The sequence below is a fragment of the Polyodon spathula genome, chromosome 19 (assembly GCF_017654505.1).
Source record: "Polyodon spathula isolate WHYD16114869_AA chromosome 19, ASM1765450v1, whole genome shotgun sequence".
NCBI lineage: Eukaryota > Metazoa > Chordata > Actinopteri > Acipenseriformes > Polyodontidae > Polyodon > Polyodon spathula.
This window is the reverse complement of record NC_054552.1, coordinates 23516650-23540367: the sequence shown is the minus strand read 5'-3', so window position 1 is coordinate 23540367 and position 23718 is coordinate 23516650. Positions and strand designations below refer to the sequence as shown.

At 37.7% G+C, this 23718-nt stretch overlaps 1 protein-coding gene across 3 annotated transcripts in view; it reads left to right on the top strand.

The window, feature by feature from the left end:
• Positions 1-22163, top strand: part of dapk2b (death-associated protein kinase 2b) — a 28287-nt gene extending 6124 nt beyond the window's left edge. Inside the window, exons 3-12 of one of the 3 annotated variants that reach the window (XM_041218909.1) lie at positions 6446-6667; positions 10166-10304; positions 13880-14009; positions 16833-16881; positions 16971-16997; positions 17089-17241; positions 17375-17420; positions 20742-20831; positions 20903-20983; positions 21587-22163. In XM_041218909.1, the coding sequence (XP_041074843.1) occupies positions 6446-6667; positions 10166-10304; positions 13880-14009; positions 16833-16881; positions 16971-16997; positions 17089-17241; positions 17375-17420; positions 20742-20831; positions 20903-20983; positions 21587-21667 (1018 nt within the window). In that variant the 3' untranslated portion in view covers positions 21668-22163. Of the gene's footprint in view, positions 1-6445; positions 6668-10165; positions 10305-13879; positions 14010-16832; positions 16882-16970; positions 16998-17088; positions 17242-17374; positions 17421-18004; positions 18863-20741; positions 20832-20902; positions 20984-21586 lie in introns of those variants that run through there. The other 2 variants (XM_041218908.1, XM_041218907.1) reach the window with 2 other exon arrangements.
• Positions 22164-23718: the final 1555 nt, after the last annotated feature.

Below are 23718 nucleotides of genomic sequence, written 5' to 3'. Positions count from 1 at the left end.
TCTGTCCTTAAGACTTCTGTTTCTGAAGACAAACAACAAGGGATAAAAAATGTGAGTGTTTTATTACGTACTGGTAAATTGACTTATCGTTTTATACGCAAAATTAAGATACAGCTATTAAAAATGGACCATAGGGTATTAGTTGTTTAACCACTTTCCCCAGAGACTGTTCTCCTGAAAACAGATCTCAACTGACATGTTTGCACAGCAGGTGTAAAAGAAATGGATGGTTTGTGACAAGTTAAGAATCTGAGGCAGGCCTGCTATCGCTTGTTACAACACAACCAATTACAGGGTCTTAACAGGAAGCACGGTGTGTATACCAGGGCTCGACGACATGTGAAGCTCAGTATATCACTGTAACACTAACTGGAGTCCTCACATCCTGGCTCACGGATACTTTAGGTCTGTAGGGCAGTCGATTTTTAAAACCAGGGAATGAGATGTTTTAATGAGTTCGTAAAAATACTTAACAAGTAAGCAGCTTCACATTACATTCTCAGAGTTGAATGGTGCTGCTCTTTAGTACTATGTGCCTGCCATAGACATATGTAACATAGGCTAGATCAAGCAAAGTGTCTTTTATATCAGTAAGCACATGCTCTATGTAGGTCACAACTGTGTATTGCCACAATACAAAAGGAAACTTGTAGATGCCTCTGGCTCTTTGGCTGATCTAACCTGTGTTGACTATGTCTGTGGCAGGCAGCTAGAAATAAGATTTATTGTAACATTCCACATTTCAAATTAAATGTTCACAGTGTTTTCAAGTTCACAAGTTTTACATGTGCTGAAAAGTAGGTTTACACTACAATTTGTATACTGGGTGACTATTTACAGCATTGCGTCATAGTCCAGCCTTCTGTGTGCTCTGCTTCAATAGAAACCAGACATTGTTGGCTTACCAGTTGGTTTACATGTCTGTACCTCAAGTGGATTTAGCTGCAGGCACTACAGTTACCCACTGATCAAACAGTTCTTTTAATCTGTTTTGAACTTGGGTTTCTTTGCATTCGCGTGCATACAATTTAATGTTGACCAGCATCAAGGCTATCGTGCGGAGGCAAATAAGAACAACAGTTTTTTTGTTTGTTTTTTTGTAAGTACAGACATGTTCCCTTATTTGTTTTGTACAGGGGTTGGACAACAAAAAAAAATAAAAATGGCAGCACTTACCTGATGTGTCTGCAAGGTGTAGTATACCACAGTGGAAGCACAGCAAAGTATAGTGAAGCATATACAAGTATAATGGAATTACAAAAAATGTCTCTAGCTATAGAAAGGAATTAGACGATTTATTGAGCATTTCTATTAATGCCTGAATTACATCGTGTTTCTACTGAAGATGTTTCTTCAAAGGTTAAGTAGCAGAGACAATGAGAGGAGTTGTTTGAGCAGCTTTATTACCGGAATGACTTGCCAGTGTTCTTATGAAGATTGCTATTGTTAAATGTCTCTGAATGGTGGGAAGGTGCCGCCAGTTACAGAAGAGAGCATGCCACGGGCCAATTGCTGTTTTGATTCTGCAGCTGTTGGGATTAGAAACCCCATAGAGATTGTGAGCTGTATTCCTACCCAGTTGTTAAACATGCTTGGTATGGAATAATAGAGATTCCAGGATGCCTCTTTTAAGTGGAGACAGAGCTTCCCAAAGGGTTTACATGCCAATGATTATGATACATCCTTATCTAGAAACTACAGCCACAGACTGTCGGCCACTCCACACACGTACAGTATATTCAAGGTTCAGTTCTTTAGTTCTAGTTGATAGCCATAGACACACTATATGTAACACCTGCTAGATCAGCCAAGTGGATTGCAATGAATTGTGTGAGAGGTACTCTACCCAGGCATGAGTGGAATTTGCAGGAAGCCGTTCCAAACCAACATGAGAATATGAAACCTGTTCTGGGATAAACTGAAAGTGTTTTCTAAACCCACACAGTATGGTATGAACAAATGGCAAGGATACGGGACACTAAATACAGTCGCTTGGGAAGAGGGTGGGTTAGCGTTGGTATGTTGAGCAAATTCACCGGCCATCAATAAAAGGTTGGAGAGAGACAACCGGTGTGCCTGGCCGGGCAGACTGTAGCTATTATTAACACAGAGATGCTGATTGCAAGGGCCGGCTCATAGTTTTCATGAATCCCTTGAAGGCTCCTGTTTATCTGGTATTCATGTAAAATGCCCTTTTGTTTTTGGTTCTTTTTGTTATGAATGCTTTCATAGTTTGTCTTGTTAAGCTGCACGCAAATGGCACCTGCCGTGACACTTCTCTGTTTGACATTGGAGGTTGTGTCGGTGGTGAAGAAACTCTTTTGAGTGTGTTCATGGGTTAGCACTTCTGTTAAACGCTGCAACTTAACTGTGTCTTGGCTTCCTCGTGTCCTTTCGACACACACACAGCTGCGAAGTGTGTATAATTGTTTACTGGGGGTGGCTGCAAGATCGAGACAAACCAAATACATTACATATTGAACATTTGGAATGGTTAGATTTCTTAAAGGTGTATAGTCTTATGTAGAAAATATACAGTTTTTATACATGTGGATTTGAAATTCTGCCACATGGGTATTAAATTAATTTGAAACTTTAAGGACATGAAAAATAAATCCTTATTCTGGGATGGAAGTAAGACTCCCACTGCATAGCAGTTTGATCCATTCAGTCCCGTAGTAAAACCTGGAATGGGTGAAACTGCTATGCAACAGGCGTCTTATTTCCACCTCTGCCTTGTTGCAAATATCTGCTATTGTGGTCTATTATAATGGTCTAAACAGTGGTGGATCTAAGTAGATATAAGGTAGTTATACTGCAAAATTGAACCTCAGTATTGGAAATGTTTAAAGGCACAACATTGCTATTATTTGAAATGTTGCTATTAAATTAATTTGTTTAGAGACTTTCATGTCAGTTCTTATGGTATTGAGCCAGTAACATTTGTGGTGAATAATTACACAGTACATTTGCGCAAATATTTCATGAACCTACGGTACTTTCCATGTGGTTACAAGCAGAGCGTAGTGTAGTAAATGTGAGTGTTTGAGTGGTTCTCTCTGGTGCGTTTGCAATGAAATGCATCGGCTTGTCTACTCTTCTATTGGTAGAGCAGACTCAGGGTGCTGAAAGAAGACTTGTGGCTTCAGTTAGCTGGCTTGGGGGGTCTGGGGCATACAGCAGGGTGCGGAATAAAATCTAAGCTGCCTATTTGAAATCACTGTACCTTCCAGTTACTTAATTGTATGTGCAGGAAGTGAGTTTGGTTACAATGAGAGAAACAAGATGGTGGTTTTCAACAGTCTTCAAATTAAGATACTGAAGTCTGTATAGAATAACATTTGACATCAGGATTGCATTTAGTGTTAAGTGACACGTCTTTCTTTTTTATTCAGCAAATACAATAAACCAAAAAATAGATTTACTCTCTGCATTGACATGTCATGAGAGAATAATTTGTTATCCAGCATTTCAGACTACTGGAGATAAGGGACCCATGCATACCCGTGTTAATTTAACATTAATTTATCTTGTGAGACAGTTGCCACTTTAATGAACTTGCTGCCAAGCTGTGCCCCAATGCATGTCTGTGGCCTAGTATTTTTTGCACTTTTCCAACAGCAACTGGTGAGCATTCCAAACATAGCGGTTTGAAGACAGCTTCTATCTTTAGGGTAATGGGTATCTAATCAGGAACTCCTCTGCATGAGGAAGTGGTGTCTAAGTTTACTCGCTCGCATACAGTGGCAGAAAAAACTGATGGGAAGCAGCATCTCTCCACCAAGCTTTTTCATTCTCTTTCTGACTGACCTTGTCAGGGTAGCTATGGTGATTCTTACCGAATTTTAGATCTCAATGTTCTTGTCAGCGATATGCTATTGCCTTTAGTCACAATACAGTGGGTGTCTTTTAAACCTACTATATCTCTTCTACGCAGAACCAAGACTGACACATGAGTTTCCAACCCATTTACTGACCGAGTAAAGCATGGAAGGGATTACAAGGCGTTCCCTGTAATGCCATTACAATTACTTACGTCATTCTCATTATACGTGGTTGTTTTTTTCTAAAACAAGATCAGCTTCAGATAAAGTGTTACCCAAAGTTGTTTCGTAGTATAACTGTTTTCAATGACGCGTTGAATATGAAAGTGAAATGTTTTCTGACTGAACCTCTGTTGACAGTCCCAGGTTGCCGAACTATTTAGGCAGCTGCTTCCTGCACAGCAAAAAACATCTGCCAAATAATTAGAACAATGCAAAAGCAATAGCCTACCGCTGAATTCAAGAATTGAAAAACGCTGTTTACTATAATAAACTATTAAAATACATAGTTCACTCCGGCCCACTGATTTTATACAAACATATATTTCTAAGTGGGATTATGAGGGTCTACCATATGAGTGTGTCTTTGACTTAGAATGGAAACCACAATAGTTAGTGCTGTCCGTAATAACTAGGGAACCAAGACATTTAAGGAGAAGTCAGCATCCTTAACATAAAGTAATATAGTTGACTGAGGATCTCACTTCTCCTGGTTGTGAGGTACTATAGTTCCATGTCTGCTCTGCTAAAATAGTGAAGCAAACAGACATGTCAATATAACTCAGCACTATTCAATTTAGTCAACGACAAGAGAGAGTTAATTGCTGCACATCATGCTTTTCTAAATATGTCCTTGAGATAAAAATCCTTTCTGGTGTTTGTTTGTTTTTTTTTTCTCCTTACTAGTGCATGTGGGCAAAAGGTCATCTTAGACTGACTTTATTCTTCATTTTACTGGAGCAAAGCTTGAAAAACTTCCAATAAATATATAGTATTTTTTGTGGAAGTATTTTTTAAAAACACTTGAAACGTATGTCTACATTTGTACTGAGGAGTTGACTTGATCACCCTACAGTACATTGTGTCAGTATAACCCATCAGCTGGAGTTGTTTTGAGCATTTTACAGTAAAAGAGTATAACTTTGGATTGGATCAACTATTTGTGGTTATCACAGGATTACCCCTAATAAGAAGTAGCTAATGCAACCCATGATGTGGTTTATTCTGGGTGGTGTATTAACCTATGTTTATTATTATTATTATTATTATTATTATTATTATTATTATTATTATTATTATTATTATTATTATTGGGCTGTGAATACCTTTAAAGCAATGTATTTGTAAGTTAGGTAAGTGTTTGATCCCTGTTTTCCTGCTCGTACAACAATGTCTTCCTGCCAATGTGTTAGTTCATTAGTTCATTTTTAAGAGCATACACCCTAAGACTTTAAAACTGATTTGTAGGTCAGAGTGGGCCCTTCTCACCCCCACACAGCAGCCCCCCATGGTGTGACTCTGCAGTGACTGTGTGTACTGCTCTTAGTTTCCTGTGGAGGAGAAAACATGCTGTGACTGACCTTTTGAATCGCCATCCCTCATTTTTCCCTTGAGGGAGGACAATAGCAGGACTGGACCTTGCGTGGTACTGTAAATCCCAAGCTACTGTACATAGAACTGGCTCACTGTGTCTGGTGGTTGTAGTTAAAACTACACCACTTAGCAGAAGATATTCTTGATAGGAAAATATCTGTTTCACTCCATAGACTAAATGACCTCTCCAGGTATGTAAGTAAGTGACGATATGGGTTCTGTAATAATAATGTATTATTAATAACAGAGGCAGATTTTGATGCAGCTGCTTTCTTACAAACCTGCTGTTTTGCAGACCTCATTCCATTTTGTTTTGTTGTTTTTCGTGATGCTAATAGTAAGTGAGTCAGTAAATCACTTCTAGTGAAAAATCCCAGCAGGAATAATATTGGGTTCAAGTGCAGTGGTGTTTAGATCCATCACAGTTTTAGACTTCAAAATAGACTTGTGAAAATAGGCTTTTTACTGTGACCTCGGCCTGTTTTGGTTTCCAGGTGTGAGATCAAGCACTTTGAGAGGTAAACTTCACAGAGTACACAGTTTTATTCTTTTGATTTCCCCCTGATTGAGTTGCATTATTGTTATCCTGACAAGTGGAAGCTCGCTTTTTATTGGAATTCCATATCCTGTTACGCTGGGATACCACGATACAGTACTGTTTGGATAAACAAGCATGAAGCATAGCTTCAGGATAGTGTCACTTGCCACTTCATGCGTCAAGTGGTCATCATTTAACTAGCAATTGACCGTTTGTCTTATATTGCTGTGGGACATTCAACATCAAACATCAGAGTGAATGCATTCTAGGTTAAAATAAAATAATATAAACATGAAGTGGAAAATTATGTTATTTGCATCTTTCTAACGTTTAGAAAATTCTTAATCTTAGTTTTATTTTTTGATATCCTTTTGTATTGAACCGACTTTTTTAAATATTGTATAGCCAGGCACAGTATTCTGAAATTAAAAAACACGGGGAAGCTTTGCTTGTCAACACAACGCTAATGGATTTTCTTGTGTCTCTGTAGCGGGCAGTTTGCTATCGTGAAGCATTGCAAGGAGAAGAGCAGCGGGCTGGAGTACGCTGCCAAGTTCATCAAGAAGCGTCAGAGCCGTGCCAGCCGGCGAGGGGTGAGGCGGGAGGAAATCGAGCGCGAGGTCAACATCCTCCAGCAGATCCAGCATCCCAACATCATCACCCTGCATGACGTGTATGAGAACAGGACCGACACGGTGCTCATTCTGGAGCTGTAAGTCAGGAGAGGATTTCCTTCTTTTCTTCAGGGGATAAGGAAAGCGAGAACAGGAAAGAATACATTTGTTTCACAGAACACCGCCTTCTTGAAAACGGAACTCCTTGCTTGTCAAATGTCTAAATTATTGCAATTTTTTAAAATTCAGGTCACTCTTTTCACATTAGCTTCCTATGTGTCATCTAAAAGACACGATGTACTGTATGCTACACCCTGTTGTCTTCATTTGGCTGCACCTGATCTGGCAGCGTAATGCTAAAGCAGTGCAAACTCCCTAGTTATAAAGAATTTTGCTTTAACCCTGATTGTCTGTGTGCTAAGTGTTTATTTACTTCAATGGTTATTACTACCTGAGACTACAGGTCTCCTTTCCAGGAAGGTCCTGAGATGTGCTGTACCACAAAAGAAAGGATCATCCCGTCCTGAATTATCAAAAATAAACCACCAGTATACCAATAATATATTGCACCCCAAAACACAAAGGGGAAAATTCACAAAGCGTTTTACTCAAAAGTGATAATAAAATAAACAACTTAGGAATACTTAAGAACTTAAGAAGCTTCTGACTTAAATTCCCTAATTGTTTATTTCAAGTTGGTAACGTTAATTGTTGTTTTTCTCATATCAGAAAAAGTGGTGTCAATGTTACTTTTGAAGTACATGGTGAATTTACAGGTTAAAACACAAGTTCATGTAAGCATATAAACAGTCACACCGAGAAAAAGTGTTATTGTATGCCTCAGTATAAATGTATGTATTGATTTCTGACTTCTCAAGCAAAATGTGATTTTGAGCCTGTTGTACAGTAATCTGACACCAGGGTTTGATATATTAACCCTGGTATGTAAAAGGTTAAAACAGCAACCTTGTTTATAGGTTTATCCCATGCTTCTTTGAGTTTCTGTTTGAAAGTGCAAGCTTGTATGGGTATATATTATTGCTGGGTACAGTAGGTGGGAGGGAAGTATGTCTACAGTCTTACATTACAGTTACCATAGGGGATCAGTGTAGTGGGCATTACATCTCCACAACTGTCAAAACAATCAAGCAACCTGTAATCAGCTGCAATACATTATGCATTGAGTTCATGGTGTGAAAGTAAAGGAGGTGTGTGCTTGCTAAATGACTGATCCAGTATTTGGCTGCTTAAGTGATTATTAGAGTGTGCATTGTGGGCAGGGCAGTGGACTAAACGAAAAGCATGGACTTGCAGCTTTAGCTGTTGTTTTAATTGAGCACCCAAGTATAAGATGCTTACAAGTACATGTGGTTTCCACAATACTGTAGCTCTATACATTCACACCCCCTGTACAGTTTCAACTAGTACAAAAATCTGAACTTGAAATGTGCCACAATGAAAATCTGTGTAAAATTTTACTGGCAGAAAATCAAACATCGTTGTAAAATAAAAAATAAATAAATACATTCGGTGACAGTTGATTTCAAATAGTTAAATCCCTAGAATAAAATGCACAAAAAGCAGGAAACAAAGAAATGGAAACAAGCCAAATGCTGTGAGATATGATGTAACCTTACCAATAAAGTTTAGAGATGATTAATGCCCTAGTGTTTAGACTCTGAAAGGGTGGCGTGTGCGTTCTGGGCAGACTGACAGGGCAGAGTGCAGCAGTGTGGCATTCTGAAGAGAATGTGTACAATTCAAAAGACTAGCAGCCCCAACTGGCCCATAGGACTGAACTGACAGTGGCTTCACACAATCATTATTCCTCTGTACATTGCATATTAAACTCTGATTGCTTTCCTGTGAGGTTCAAGTTCTGTCTCATAACCCTGGGTTTCAGTACCAACACAGTTTGGAATATATGGCTCTAGAAATGACATGATTGTAAGATGTGTCCAGTGGTCTGTGAGTGTGATATGAATGGTATAGAGATTTTTTTTCTCTGTTTGTTTGTTTTAACCAGGATATACATATTTCTATCCCCTGTGGAAGCATATCCCAGGCAACAGGGATATAGTGATGGGATGCCACTCTTTACAGCATGTCACAGTTTCACTTGTATGTAGAGAATTGCTTATTAAGTTGTCAATAGATTGGCTAGAACATCCTTTAGCAGAACTTTAATTTTAAAAATCTATTTTCTCCTCTGCCCAAAAAGACAGTAGCCTTTGAAAGCCAGTTGAACACATAACACAAGAGCAGTAGAAACCTTTCAATAGTGTGATTTGAAAAGCATTACAAAATCATCAGTTTTCATTAAGGTGTGTCTGTACTTTAGTGTCAGCATTACAGAAAGGTTAATGCAACCCCCAACCCCATTTGTAATAAGGTTGTTATATTCATAAATACTAGTTTTTACCAGTTGTAAAACAAGTAAAGACAATGTACTTGTTTAATTTATTGAGCTACTTATGTGGTGTTAGAAAGCTGCACAACTAAATGCAACAGAAGTTTAGTAATGAGACACCTTCCAGTCTAGAGAAGAGGTAGAGCAGGGCATGTTGATGTACTCGCTCTTGATTCAGTCACTCAGCCAATCATTTTAACTGTTATTTAAATATATAATAAAGTGCTTTACAGAGGTAGGCTGTCATATGCAGAGTCACTTACAATAGGACATTGATTTAACATCTCATCCACAGGATGGAACGCAAGGAGGTTAAATGACTTGATCAGGGTCACATAGTGAGTCAGTCAGTGGCAGAGCTTTTTGAACCAGTGATCTTGTGGTTACAAGCCCTGGACTTTAACCACTGGACCACACTGCCTCCTTGAGTATGAGTATGTTCACCAAACATAAAGTTGTTTGTTATGTGGCTTCTATTTTTTTTTTCATCAGTCAACAGCAGTGTATTGCAAGAAGAGGAATTTAATGTAACCCAATTACTGTCCAGAAGCGGCACTCAAAAACACATGCAAGGTGTGTCACTGATTTGCCAGTGGGCCTCACTGACTTGTTATTCTGGTAGTTCTTTGTACAGAGGAAGACATGGTGGCTCCGTTGTCATTTGATCCTGTGCATTTAGCAAAAGGTGTATTTTACTAATGCAGGTCTGTGCAGCATCACTAATCCATCGTTGTTTCCTAATGTACAAATGGCCAGAAAAGAACTGGTTGTTTGATGCAGATATAAAAAGAACGTGCATCATATTAATACATTAATGGTGGGGGCCTTGTATAACGTTGTTGTGTCTCAATAGAATAACAACAATCACAAGTTATTATCATGTTGCTATGGGTCTTTTCTAAACAAAACTATGGTCCGCTGCAGGTATTGGGACCTCACCTGACCCTACATAATTTTAAGCTTTGTAGGAGGTGTTTATACTCTTAACTTACAGCATTGTGGCAGGAAAAATGGGCTTCTCCTGAGTTCAAGCTGAAATATATATAACAAAATTGTCAACAGCTAAATGACTTGTGGGAAATATTAAGTTATAAGAATAAATATCAGCCAGAATATTTGTGATTTGACTGGGTCTAGATACGGTCAATTGACAGTGGTTCTTCACGTCTTGTTTGCTTGGTTTCAGAGTGTCTGGAGGGGAACTGTTTGATTTCCTGGCACAGAAAGAGTCTTTGAGCGAAGAAGAAGCGACCCAGTTCATGAAACAAATCCTTGATGGGGTCAACTATCTGCACTCCAGGAAAATCGCACATTTTGATCTCAAGGTTGGTTCGTCGGGATGTTGTTTGCGCAAGTACTTAACAGCACTGCAAGTGAATAATGAAGTTAATTCTTGTCAGAGGCGTCATAAAAAGGGTGTTGTTTTAGAGCTCAGATTGACACATCTGTGCTTGAACATATGACCCTAAGACAAGTATTGGAAAAAAAAACATTCTGGAACAGTGATTTCAGCAAACAATGCTACTGTATTTGTACTTGTAATTCTAATTATTACTGGCCCCATTTCTTGTTTATACTCAACATTACAGCATTGTGGCAGGATAAATGGGCCTCACCTGAGTTGAAGTTGAAATATTCCGTCTAGAAAACAGAAAAGATCAATAGCTAAATGACTTATGGGAAATGGTAAGATCATTGAAACACTTTTTATAGGGTTATTGACCCTATAAAGGTGAATAAATACCAGACTATATACAATCAAAGGTCAAGCCTTGGCTGACACTCCACTGCATGTTTTAAAATGCCAGAAATGTGTCTTCTGCACCTCTTGAAATGCCACCTTTCTGACTGTGAGAAGTGATGTAAGACATAATCATAATAAATCTAAAAGGATAGACACGCAGTTATTTAAAAAAAAAAAAAAAACATTTTGTCCATGTAGAACACCTGTTTGTAATTATCTCTATCCAGTGCTGACAACAAGATCACAGCCAGTTGCTGTTGTTGGATTGCTTGGTGCAGGAGCAAGCCAGTTGGAGGGTGTTGAATGGTTTATGAGAAGTCTCTTTCACATGCACTCTGCAGTCGGGAGCAGTATGCAATGGCAGGCTCACAGTTCAAGGGCCAGGCTCTTTTGGAGTTTTGTTTTCAAGGAGTTACCTATCCGAAGGAAATAAAACGCTGGGGTTGAGGCTCCCTTGTGAATACAATAACAGACAGCAGACAATACAAATTAGTGGACATTCCTACAGACACACTGGGGAAGGTTTAAAAAGGTCTAAACGCCCAATTTAAATCTGTTAAATATTGCAAATCTAGTTCGCTTTACTCATGTTTTGTGTCATTTTAATGTTTACACCCTGCCAACTTTTTGTGCATTCGTGTTTTAGCTGTGCTTTAGTGTTTCGAACATGTCTGTGTTTCTGTGCTGTCAACTGGATTCCAGAGACTTCTGTAGAGTTCTGTGGAAGCAAAGCTACCAACCTGCTTCTACAATTAAATTGCCTGTTACTAGTATTTAATATTATGGGTTTTTTTATGTGCTTATCTTTCATAAGTCAGTGGGCAGTGTGACTATTTAATCATTTGGATATCGGAACACCTACTGGCACCTCCCTGTATTCTCATATATGATTTGTAGTGAGTCTCAACAGGCAAAGAATTGTTATCACACCAAAGGGGGACAGCTTTCTAAGAAAAGACATGAGCCCACGGGGATACAGGGTTAAAATGACACACACACACATGAGAATATGTCAGATGATTTTCTGCAGCTTTCAGCCTTATTAAGGCAAAACAAACCCCATTTGGGTCAGTAGCCTCCAAGTGAGTGCCAAGCAAACTAAGTTGATTAGCCTTCTGTATCCAGCAGTGTACCAGCAGACATTAAGTTCTGCCAGAAACCAGAATTACTTCTTCAATTGACTTGTGAGGACATTTGTAGCAGTAATGAGTGATATTTAAAGGGAATGATTCAGTGAAGAGCGTGTTGATGCAGAACTTGAAGACTTCCATTAAATAATCAGATCCCACAATGCCAGCCATTCTTAGTGATTGTCCTTGGCAACATGGTCTGCATAGTTGAGAGGGATTGTTAATGAGAAGGAAAGGCTTCAGATTCTGGAACGATACCAATTTAGGATTCTGGGAAGACAGCAGTGTGGTCTCGTGGCTGGGCTTTGGGACGTGGTTCCGTTTGCCTGCAGTCCAGTATCCAGCTGACATTGCAGATTTACTTAAACTGGTTGATTTTTTTTTTTCATAAATGCCCCATACATGTGAAAATATTTAACTGAGATAAATTAACACTAGCTGCCATTTTTAAAGATATTGTTTATAATTTAATTTTTTCCTTGTTTATATGAATGAAAAATATCTTAGTTTACCACATTAAATGTTCACTGGCCTTTTTTCAGTTTACCATTTGTATACTGTGTATTTTCTATGCTTAACAATGCTTTACCATACTAATGTTTCATTTACATACCTGTGCTTAATCACGCTTTCATTGGGTTTTACTACAGTGCTATACACAGTATACTTTTAGGAGGGATGTTAAGTGGACTCACATCGTCTGTCAGTGAGCAGTTCTCTGTGAACCAGAACATCAGGGTATACGACCACGAGGCATTAGGAGGTTACTTAGGTTAGATAGATATTCATCTCTAAAAGACGTCAAGTACATTTCCTGAACTTGGTTAGTGACTTCTTTCTGTTTGATGCTATGGAAAATATATTTTGTGGTGTCTTTTTAGAAGAAGAACAACAACATGCTTTTGTATAATGATCCGTTAAACACACACACACATTCACCAGTTGTAAGATAACAGGAACAGGAAGCAGCAATTTTAATAAACTCTTCAAGAGGGTTTTTGACACCCATGTTTGTTTGAGTCACACTTCCACGTAGAATAAAATATATATGGAGCTTTATCGCCACTGAGATGCATCAGTTTGCATTCATTTGTGCAAAATAGATATTTAACATACATTCAAAACAAAGAAGTTCATAGCTTTTTTGGATATTTGATAGTCTTTAGCAGTGGAAATGATAGTTGTGTCAGTTAATAATTGTCAGTTTGGCCAGTAACTGTAGTTGCATTTTTACTGCTTTGCTGGATTTAAAGTTCCATACAAAAATATGCTACACTATTCTTAATTTAACAAAACTGTAGTTTACTACAGTACAGTGGATCTCACTTGTGGCACTTTCAATCCGTTCCTGTTTCCAAACATGTCTTTAATTATTGAATTCGGCAGTCTCTAATGGGTTAACATACTTGTTCATTGAAGTAATTAAGGACCTGCTTGAAATGGACTGAAAGAGAAATCATTGTTTTTTAATATTATGGTATATTATACAGTGGTAAACTATAGTGGGATGTATAGTCACACATAGTAACCCCTCATTTTATAATGAGTAACATCATGCAATCATTTGAATTATTTGTTTGGTTTGAAGGTTTGTTGTTCAATGAGGGTTTGGCATTTTCTCTTTAAAGTTGAAGAAACAACGCCAGAGAAAGTTTACCATTCATCTTTAAGGACCATTCATGGAGAGTTCTGGTATTACAAACCTAGAATTGTGATAGTAATTAGGGAACTCCCCACATGAGCCGAGTTAAAATGCTAGCTCTGATGAAGCAGATGGGGAAACATTGGCTTTCAATTGCAGTTTCATCTTGTATTTAAATGATTGTTCACCAATTCTGTGGGTTTTTCAGTAAAACAAAAGAAATAAGGCTTGACTTTGCAGCTGTACTATGCAGGAGCCTGTGCTAGATAAAGATAAAGATTCTGATGTGAAAGGTATTATTAAAGAGCACTGGGTTCAGTTCTGTGACTGATCTTCTTGTTGTATATACTATAATAGCAACCCTTTCTTTTGTTCTTTTTCTAGCCAGAAAACATAATGCTGCTGGATAAGAACGTTCCTCTGCCACGTATCAAACTGATTGACTTCGGCCTGGCTCACAAAATCGAAGATGGAGTTGAGTTCAAAAACATTTTTGGAACTCCAGAATTTGTCGGCAAGTGCCCAAAATAACTTAGAACTTCTAGTCAGTTATAGAAAGATAAAACATTTGTTAAATAATTTTGAAAAAAGTTGAGATACCAGATCAATTTCTCATGGTTTTGGAATATAATCTTGTATTTTCTTTGTTTTGATTTTTTTTTAATATATACAGTGCCGTGAAAAAGTATTTGCCCTTGTCTGATTTTCTGCATTTTTGCATATTTCTGACACTGAATGTTATCAGATCTTCAGCCAAAATCTAAGGTTATATAAAAAGGACCCTGAGTGAACAAATAACCCAAAATGTTGATACTTATTTCATTTATTTATTAAAGAAAGTTGTGCAACACCCATTGTCCCTGTGTGAAGATGTAATCACCCTCTTAGGCTCAATAACTGGTTACGCCACCTTTAGCAGCAACAATTGCAAGCAAATGCTTCCTGTAGTTATTGATCAGTCTCTTACATCACCATGGAGGAATTTTGGCCCACTCCTTCATGCAGAGCTGATTCAACCTCAATCTCTATAGGGTTTAGGTCTAGACATTGACTAGGTCATTCCAAAACCTTAAATTTCTTGTTCTTCAACCATTCTGATGTAAACTTGCTTGTGTGTTTCGGATCATTGTCTGGCTGCATGACCCAGCTGCACTTCAGCTTCAGCTCACAGACGGATGGCCTGACATTCTCCTGTAGCATTCTCTGATACACAGTGAGCAGTATTCATGGTTCCTTCAATGATGGCAAGTCGTCCAGGTCCTGATGCAGAAAAGCATCCCAAAATCATGACACTACCACCACCATGCTTGACCGTTGGTATGAGGTTCCACTTTTGACTCATTTGTCCTTAGAACATTGTTCCAGAACTCTTGAGGATCATCCAGGTGCTTTTTGGCAAACTTGAGATAAGCATTCATGTTCTTCTTAATGAGCAGTGGTTTCCGCCTTGCTACTCTGCCATCAATCCCATTTTTGCCCAGTGTCTTTCTGATGGTGGAGTCATGAACACTGACGTGTCATGAACACTCTCCCTGGCGAGAGAGGCCTGCAGTTCCCTGGATGTTGTTCTAGGGTTCTTTGTGACTTCCTGGACGATTTTACGTCTTGCTCTTGGAGATATTTTGGCAGGATGGCCTCTCCTGGGAAGATTCACTACTGTCCCAAACTTTCTCCAGTTGGACAATATGGCTCTGACTGTGGTTTGGTGGAGCCCCAGAGCCTTAGAAATGTCTTTGTAACCCTTTCTAGACTTATAGGCATCAACAACTTTTTTTCCGGAGGTCTTCGGGAATTTCTTTTAATCGTGGCATGATGTGCCTCTAGAACCTGTTTGCTGACAACTTCACTCTGATGGTAAGGTCCAAAGTTAGTCAGATTTATATTGGGCAGGGCTGGCCCAAATCAGGCATGATTGTTAACCAAAGTATTCAAACAGCTGACCCTAAATATCCCTTTAAATGGGTTGAGTTAATGGGTTGAGTTAACTAGGGTGCAACAACTTTTTCACAGCTGAAGATTGCATGTTTCATTACCTTGCACACAAAACAAATGAAAGAAGCACCAAACTTTGGTGTCATTTTTTTTATGACTCCCTCTATATACTACTAGCCCACAGAAAGATCTGACCAAGTTCAATATGAAAAATGTGCAAAAATGCAGAAAATCAGGCAAGGGGCAAATACTTTTTAACAGCAATTTGTGTGTGTGTGTGTGTGTCTGTATATGTATATATGTTGTCTGAAGATCAGTGGACAAGCTCAATTCCTGATATCAAGCCAATAGCCTCTTCCACCCAACAAACCAAGCTACTGAACTCTTCACCCTTCAGAATTAACTAATTTTGCTTCACAAAATCATATATATATATATATATATATATATATATATATATATATATATATATATATATATATATATATAGTATACATCGTCAAAAAAATTTTTATGTCTATCAGATAATGTAGTTCAACAAATGCATTTTAGTTTATGAAAATTCAGCTTTATACAGTAAGCGAAATACTTCACGAGTCACGATGCTTTATCCAGTGCTACCGAAATAGCCAACTGGTGTCCTTCTGGTGACAGAAGCCATGTTATTGTTACTTACTTTAGAACATTGAATTAAAATGTTTCAAGTATAACTACTAATGTATGGTGATAACATCAAAAAAAAACAAGTTTTCCATATACTTAACAAAAAACTGACAAATTTAAAAAATGTGACATTTCGAAAGCTAACATGAAATGTTGTGCTACTATTTTGGCTTCCGGTAGACTTTTGCGATTTCATTTTGTAGTTTCTTTGATTACATGATGTTAAAGATCTAAATTATGTTCCATGGCATCAAAAGCCTATAAATAACTCCAATGTTTGTTTTCAAACACTTTCTCTTGACAAAGGTATGTTAAACATACTGAAACGTTGGGAAGTTGACTCTTTGAGCAAAATATATATATATATATATATATATATATATATATATATATATATATATATATATATATCAATCCTATACTTCCAGGCGATGCACAACTTTAGCAGACTCATTTGAAGGCAAACTAACTCACCCTGCACTCCAAGTGGCAGGGCTTTCAACTTAGCTTTTATGTTAAAAAGAAAGAAAGCACACATGCAGGTGGAGGCATCTTTGGCTTTTCACATTCCTGCTTTTTATTTGTAATCCTAATTTTTTCAGACAGCCGTCAAGATCACAAGACAAGATGCTTTTTAGAGAAATTGAAGTAATAATAGGAAGACGATAGATTAAACCCTGCGTGCAAATACAGATTGAAAACAGGTGGTATAATGATGACGATATTCTTTTCTTTTTTTTAGCTCCGGAAATCGTCAACTATGAACCGCTGGGACTGCCTGCCGACATGTGGTTAGCCTTTTCTAACCATTAAAATGTGTTTATATTAATGTTTTATTTAAAATATGATTAATGCATCTGTTTCTGTTTGATTTTTTTAGGAGTATTGGGGTCATCACCTATATATTGTAAGTATTTCATGTTATAGGTATTCATAGTATCCTAATAAAAGGTTTTATGTGTTCATGTTTTTTTAACTTCTGTTGTATTATCTTTCAGATTAAGTGGGGCATCCCCCTTCCTAGGCGAGACAAAGCAGGAGACCCTTGGAAACATTTCAGCAATGGATTATGAATTTGACGAGGAATTCTTCAGCCGGACCAGTGAACTGGCAAAGAATTTCATCCGGCAGTTACTAGTGAAAGACACTAGGTGAGTGTGTGTGTGTGTGTGATAACCAAGGCTTTGAAATCCATTATCTTAACCCTTATTTGCATTAGCAGTGTTGGCTACTTGGATACACAGCTGGTTGCCATGCTTAAACATGCACTTTTTTAATTTACAGAAAAAGACTGACAATCCAAGAAGCTCTTAATCATCCATGGATTAAGGTAAAGCCAAAATCGTTGTTGGATTTTTTTTTTCATCTCACCATGATTTTTTATCTTGTTTGTTTAATAGCATTGTTGCAACAAGTGATGCACGATAGTGTGTGTTTTAACATGTTGGCATACTGGAATACAATTTCAAGTGTGTAAGGCACTAAGCCACAGCTGTACAGTTTCAAAGAGATATCTGTTACAGGTAAGGAGATTTTATAACCCATTTAGATCAATAGTCACATTCAAGACAGTGGCATGTCTAATAATTTTTCTTTGTGAAGAAAGTAAGGTTTTATTTAATACTGTTAAACACTAATGTTGTACGCTAACCCAATGGATCCGCATGACGCACCACCCAGTTTTATAACAATTGTTTTAGAATGTTTTTTTCTTTTCTTTTTTCTTTTATTTATTTTTTGGCTTGGATATCATAGCACATTGTTTTATTTGCATGGACTGAAGATAACAAGAAATGCGGAAAGCAGTTTTGCATCTGGTGTCTGAAGTTTGGACTAACAGCACCATGTAATGTGCACGCCATTCCATTTGTTTTGTATTTTCAATTCAATAATGCTGCATTCTTCTGTCCGAAGACCCACGAGAGCAAGGAGGAAACCAAAGTCCTCGAAACTAACAAGCCAGAACGGCGGCAGCTGAAGACGAAGCGGCTGAAGGAATACACCATCAAGTCCCATTCAAGCATGCCGCCCAACAACACCTACATCAACTTCGAGCGATTTGCCCTCGTGGTGGAAGATGTCTCCGTAATGGAGACCAGCGTCAGCGGCATAGCGGTGGCCCAAGACTCCCTCCAGGAGGACATTGACGCTTTGATTTCCATCTATAACGAAAAGGAGACCTGGTACAAGGAAGAAAGCGAGAGTGTGAGGCATGAGCTGTCCCAGCTCTGGTATGAGTACCGCAAAGTGGAATCCATGAAGAAGCACCTGCAAGACGACGTTAAAACCGTGGACTCCAGCATCACAGACATCACTGGCAAATACATGGAGCGGAAATCGCACTTTGAAGCCTTGGGGCAGGAGCTCTTGTCCGAAGTGAAGTGGGTGCAAGACGTAATGAGCTCCTTTCAGATGGACCATGGCAATGGAAGCTTCTCGAACGGAGATTTTGCTTCTGTTTTTAATAAAGATGTGAATGAGGCTTTGAAGGAGCTGTTAAACAGCTCTTGTAGTGGAGAGCTGCTTTCAGGCATGAATTTAGACCTTACAGAGTAAAGTCAGTGATTCAATCTGAGGCCTTAGTCTTTCTTTGGTTGTGTTAATATAAGTGTAGTGTATTTTGCACGTTTTGTAGTGTCTAAAAGTAATTAATATTAACACATCTATTGTATAGTTTTTCTTTTTTATTTATATATAAATTGTATTTGGTTGTGTGTTGTAATTAGGGCTTCTCTGTTTTTCAGTTTTTATTAATTTCATTTTTTGGTGCATATTTTAGCTATTTTCCAGTTTTATGTAAATCATTTTTTTTGTTGTTGTTTTTGTTTTGGTTTTGGTTTTTTTTTTGGGGGGGGGGGGGGGGGGGGGGGGCTTTCACTTTTTATATACTGTATGAAATTCTTGTTTTCAGTTACTTTCCAAAATTCTTGAGTGTTTTTTTTCTGTCACAGTAAGTATAGTAACTCGACAGTACTTGCACACTTCAATTGTACCTTCTTTCCTTTGCTGTCTTCCACAATGAAATCTGTATGGTCACGGGCACATTCTTTTGGGGTTTCTGTGTGTTTAGACTTTTTTTTACATTTCTCCATAATTTGCAATTGTGTTTAAAAGTTTCACGAGCATGTAAATAACTCCCTATGGAACTATAATAGCTTTGAATCTCATGTTAAAGAACAATGCTCAGCTCTGGTAATTAAATCTTGCATGCGAGGAATGGGTTCAGAACAAATAAATGAGAGCTACAAGTCAGGAAGGAAAGACTGCCATTGTTATTTTTTTGTAGGTTACTGGTTTTTTTTTTCCTCACTGGGAAAGGGCTTCAGGGGTGTTTTATCGTTTTTTATCGGTTAAAAGCGAAAATCAGAAGCCCTAATTTTATAATGGTCACTAATGCTCCAATTTGCTATTTTCTATTAAAGATTCATAGCAGGTTATCATTGTGCTATGAATCCACAGTGAATGTTGTGTCTGATGCAGTAATAAGAGGGTTTGTGTGGGTCTCCACTCTTCTTTTACAAAGGTCAGTCTGCGTTGACACATTGGTTACCATGACAGCAATAACTGACTGAAGTGACATATACCTTTGACATCACTACAAAAACAAGAAGAAGAAGAATTATTTCCCCTTTGCTCATGTTTTTTTTGATTTTAAAACTGTGTGAATTCTGTGAAGTTCAAGAAGTTTCCCTGGCAAACCTTGAAAAAACATGTATGCGTTATAAAATAGATACTTTTACATAGATAGGAAACTTCACATGGTACAGCGGTGAAATAAATAAATAAAACTGTTTACTTACACCAGTTCCTAAATCTTTAAAATGCACAGTGGTTTATAATTATTAGATTGCTCTTTAATGCTCATATGAAAACAATCTGTTCAAAGTATTGTTATAAAATATGAGACTTGCATGTGTATTTACAGAAATATTTTCTGTATTTTTGCTTTTATATACTTTTATAATTGATATTACGTAACTACTTTCATTGTGTTGTTTCTAAGATCTGAACAGGTCAGAGTTCTGGAGGGTCTGGTAGCAGAATTAAGGGCTAAGTACAGAGTGCAAGAACAGATGTTCTGACCTGTTGTTCACCTTATGTACATGTATACAGTACAGGTCATTCTAAATGTTTCTAGATGCATCTTGGTGCATCTTCATGAATCACTTTTTACTCTTTTTACTGATCAGATACTGAACTACATCTAATTCAATCTGCAGTGTCAATACAGGGCAGGAGAAATGGCAATGCAGGGGCTCTGTACTAAGGAGTAGCACAAGGTCAGCTGCAATAGCTGGAGTCATCGGTAGTGTACTAGCACAGCTGTAATATTGTCATACAGTATTTTGACAAACCAATGGTGTGTCAATGGGGCTATGATACAATATCAGTACCAGTGTTCTGCCATACCAGGACCACTGTAGGTAGTGCCATTGCTGGTAAAGCTGTTATCTGCTATTGGCTCTGATATTTGTATCCATTTTCCATCCCACTGAATTGTTAGAGCAGTGTTGTCAACTGGTTATATATAGAAATGTTTTATGTGGTGCTGCAAACAGGTAAGAAATCAAAGTACTTTTATGAGTGTTCATACATTTGGTACTTTATCAATTCTGTGTCTTACATCTGATTACTGTTTGTTTTCTTTCAGCCATTAAACCAAAAACAAGCAATGGTCAGAAGACAATCTGTCATTAACCTGGAGAACTTTAAGAGACAATATGCAAGGAGGAGATGGAAGGTAACACAATCACAAACCATTGATTCCCTCAAGTGTTATCAACCTCTAAAACAAATCCTTTTGTTTTATAGCTGTCCATCAGTATCGTCTCATTCTGTAATCATTTGACACGTATGATGAAAAAAGACTACATTAAAAAACAAGATGATATGGTAAGTACAATTTACATGCATTATTTATATATTTGTGGGTTTTCATGGGAATATACATAGTTTAAACTTCACAGAATAGATACATGGCTTCAGGTTCACATCATAATACATTCAGGTACAGTAGCTTTTACCTTTCTCTTTAAGAGAAGCGGAACTACAAGTACCACAGTGCATTGCAATGTGTGCTGAACCTTGAACTATCACAAACTGTCCACAGCTGTCTTCATGAATCTGGCGCCATATGCTGATCCTAAATAATAAGGGCAATTGTTTGTTTTATTTAGTTACATTCAGTGGGTGTCCAGATTCACCACTGACATCATTCAAAAAGGACAAGCTTAACAGGTCTAATACAGAGTGAGATTCTGATTTAATTCTGTTTAAACTTCCGGCAAATGGCATCACTCTTTAGATATGTTGAAAATTCCCCATTGGGGGTTTTAGGGTCAGTAACATATTTGGCCCTGCAAGTAAATTTGGTCAAAGTGAGTACAAGGAGTTATATACTGAGTGCACAGAGAGTGTGGTCTGTAGAAATATGTAGACAAGAGTATAGGGAAAAGTAACTGCTAACTTCTTCCTGTAAAATTCTGCTCCTTCCAGAGGGACTGTGAGAGCGATCCCGAGGAGGAAGCCTTCAGAAGAAGAGCCATGAGACCCAGGAGGAGAAGCACCACGTCTTGATTCTGTCTTCACAGGATTGAAGATGCAAGTCTGATCGGTGATCCTGAGAGGCCCACAGTTCAAAACCGTTGCGCTGCAGAACCTGGACATGTGAAAATGGACTGCTGGTACCAATCATGGACTAGATTAAATTTAGTGTCTATAAGAAAAGCCATTCGGTTTAAGAACAGTTTATACTGAAAGCAATTGCCTTGCAAGGTTGACTTTCAAAAAATATTTATGGTTTTGATATGTACTGCTCAGTGGCTTAGCAGAACATGCAAAACCCACTCTCTGCTTAAGAAGCATGACTGAAATACAGAAGAGGATCATTTATGGTTTACTTTTGTAGCAGTGTGCTATAACTGGGTCTTCTGTTGGGGGGTGGGGGGATTTTTGCTAATGTTAGTTCATAACATATATTAGTAAATCAAAGTTATTAAATGTCATGTAAGGTCATTACAATCTCTGTAAATCTCTGCTTTCCTGCCATTTAATAAATCTATGTTTTAGTTTCTTTTTATTTCACATTTTGGAATAAGTGCCCTCCCCCTCATCTTTTTAAGTGTGCAGTCTCAGTTTCTTTATTTCCGTAAAATGAAAAACACCCCCTCTATGTTGCCTGGTTACATAATTTTAATTGTGTCCCCTTTTGTAGTGAAGGATTTTTAGTGACACAGCAAACTAAGCACTGGGGGGCTGCCCCCATCTTGTGAAGAATGCATTGTCAGTTTGTCTACGCTTTTCCCATGGTTTTACTCTGCATTTGCTATAATTTACCATGGTTTGACATGTTTTTTTAATATGCTTTACCATACTTTGGAGAGACTATGCTTACCTTAGTCTTACCATGCTTTCACTATGCTTTAATACACTTTGATGTACTTGTATTATTGTAAACCTTTGTAAGGATATATTTAGTAGACTCTTGCTAACACAAACCCTGGCATTTCAGTCTCATGTTAAACTTCCCCTTTTGCACATTTAATCTTCTGGTGTTCTCTTAAAAAATGGGTTAAGCCTAAACCAGGTGTTTACTTTGTGGGACACCTCCTTTTGCCACTTGCTAATTCTAGTTATTTGTATGTATTTGTATTTTAGGATTTAGACTACAATTGCATGTAAGTCAATAGAACACAGATCGGGTATTGCATACCAAATTTACCAGGGATGTTATGGAAATTCCACATAATTGATGACATCCTCCCTGATGATAATGGAGGGAGGAGGATTCCAAACAGCAAGCTAAGAAAAAGTCACTACCCCAAAAGTGCTTAATAGAAATACTGTAAATATATTTGTATATGCTGGGGGCCAGAAATATTTTATAAAAAAATACGTATAGCAGGGCATTTATTCTGACATTTTGAAATTAGTATTTATTTGTTTCTGTTTTTTTTTTTTTAACATCAAAACACTATTTTTAAAAAAATAAAATATTTTTTAACAATATAGTACTAGCAAGAAACAACTTACCATAGGGTTATATATTCCAAAAATCAAAAACAATGATGCATTTATTGAATGCTAACTCTGCAAAGAAAAAAAACAAACAAAAAAAACACCAGTTTTCTGATTCTGAGCTGTTTCTTTAGTTATATGGTAGCTGTCCCATAATTAAAATCTAATCCCAGGTTTAGTTGATGGTAAAATCGGATACTTTGTTGTTCTAAGCAAATCTAGCCTGGTTTTCAATGAGTGAAAAACCGGGCTCTGTTTCACCCATTCACTCGTCTTCTGTTGTAAGGTTGTACAACAGTTGTACAAGACTAATCTTGTTTCCACTCCAATGGGCTGAATCACAGTCTTTAAAAGATGAACATATCAGGAATACAGATTGGGAAGAATGCAATGAATCACAAGACATGAGAATGACGGGAGAACACTTGGATGGGCTTCACACGTAGGTTCTAGACGCTACTTGGCTCAATGATCAGCAGTTACAATCGCAAGATCATCACTGCAGTGTGTAAGAACACCATGCACAAACACAGTCTTCCTACCTCTTAGCTGTTCTTATGCTAAACAAAATAGTAAAGAGCCATGTTTAAAGAGAGGTGTGCTTTTGTCTT